Raw genomic sequence first — 1,017 nt, 5'->3', positions numbered from 1 at the left:
TTACAGGGTTTTTGTATACACCCTCCTCCACGGAGTACCCAATTACAGGGGTTCCCACGCCAAGGCAGTAGTCTGAGAACTAACGGCTGCAAAAGCAAAACCGGTAAGAAGCTTCCCACGACTCTTTCTGTGCAGAGACACATCAACTCCTCCAGTGGCCTTGAGAGATATGCGTTGCAGCGAAGAGGCAATTAAACGCAAGGGAAAGAATGCACATGAAAGGGAAACACACACCACACTATTGGCAGCTTAGCTGACAGCAGAGCGTGAGAAGGGAGGGCGGGAAGGGCTGCCTCAGTGCTTAGTTCTCGTGGCCCTTTCTGACGCGCCCAGGGAAATGCCGATCGCCGCTTTGGGGTCAGGAAGCCATTTTTCTCCAGGCCATTTTGGCCTGGGATCCTGGAGGATTTTCCCCCCTCTTCTGGGCATGGAGCAGGGGTCACTAGGGGTGCGTGTGGGGGGGAGATATTTGTGAATTTCCCGCATTGTGCAGGGGGTTGGACTAGATGACCCTCGAGATCCGAACCCCTCCAAGAATCTGATTCTATGACATTATCTATTCATTGTTTGAAGGTGCTGTGCTAGAGCAGTGGAGAGGAGTGTTTGATTAGTTCCTAGACCACCCAGATGCGCCTGCAAGGAATACTCTCCATTCCTAAGAGTCGAAGATTGGATGCAAGCACAATTTTTAGTGGTTCCAACCAGCCTGGCCGAACTCCAACAGTCTGCATCCGGAGGCCGCGTCGACCTTTCTTCTGAAAATCCCTTCTCCTGGCCAAGCCGAAAGTGTTCTCCTCCAAGCCTTTCTACCATCCTCGGGCTGGCTTCCAGGTGGCCAACACCTGGCCCTTGACGTGGACGTAGTAAGTGGGGTGCATCGCTGCGGTGGCGCAAGCCTGTCGTGGACAGAGAGGGGACACAAAATGAAACACCTGCCAAAGGGCGGCTGGCGGGGCGGATGGGTGTGTTATGTACGCGGACCGCCACCAGGGGTCCACGGCACAGTCAGGAGCTTGG

The 1,017-nt window shown here is 54.6% G+C and overlaps 1 protein-coding gene across 1 annotated transcript in view; it reads right to left on the bottom strand.

Moving 5' to 3' along the window:
* Positions 1–743: 743 nt before the first annotated feature.
* Positions 744–1,017, bottom strand: part of LOC107107103 (D-threo-3-hydroxyaspartate dehydratase-like) — a 28,265-nt gene continuing 27,991 nt past the window's right edge. The window contains exon 8 of the mRNA XM_015407342.1: positions 744–896. Within this exon, the coding sequence (XP_015262828.1) occupies positions 807–896 (90 nt within the window). The 3' untranslated portion in view covers positions 744–806. The remainder of the gene's footprint in view (positions 897–1,017) is intronic.

This window comes from Gekko japonicus, unplaced genomic scaffold (genome assembly GCF_001447785.1).
Source record: "Gekko japonicus isolate JY-2015 unplaced genomic scaffold, Gekko_japonicus_V1.1 scaffold2770, whole genome shotgun sequence".
NCBI lineage: Eukaryota > Metazoa > Chordata > Lepidosauria > Squamata > Gekkonidae > Gekko > Gekko japonicus.
The sequence above is the reverse complement of the archived record's forward strand: the minus strand, read 5'-3'. Positions and strand labels throughout refer to the sequence as shown.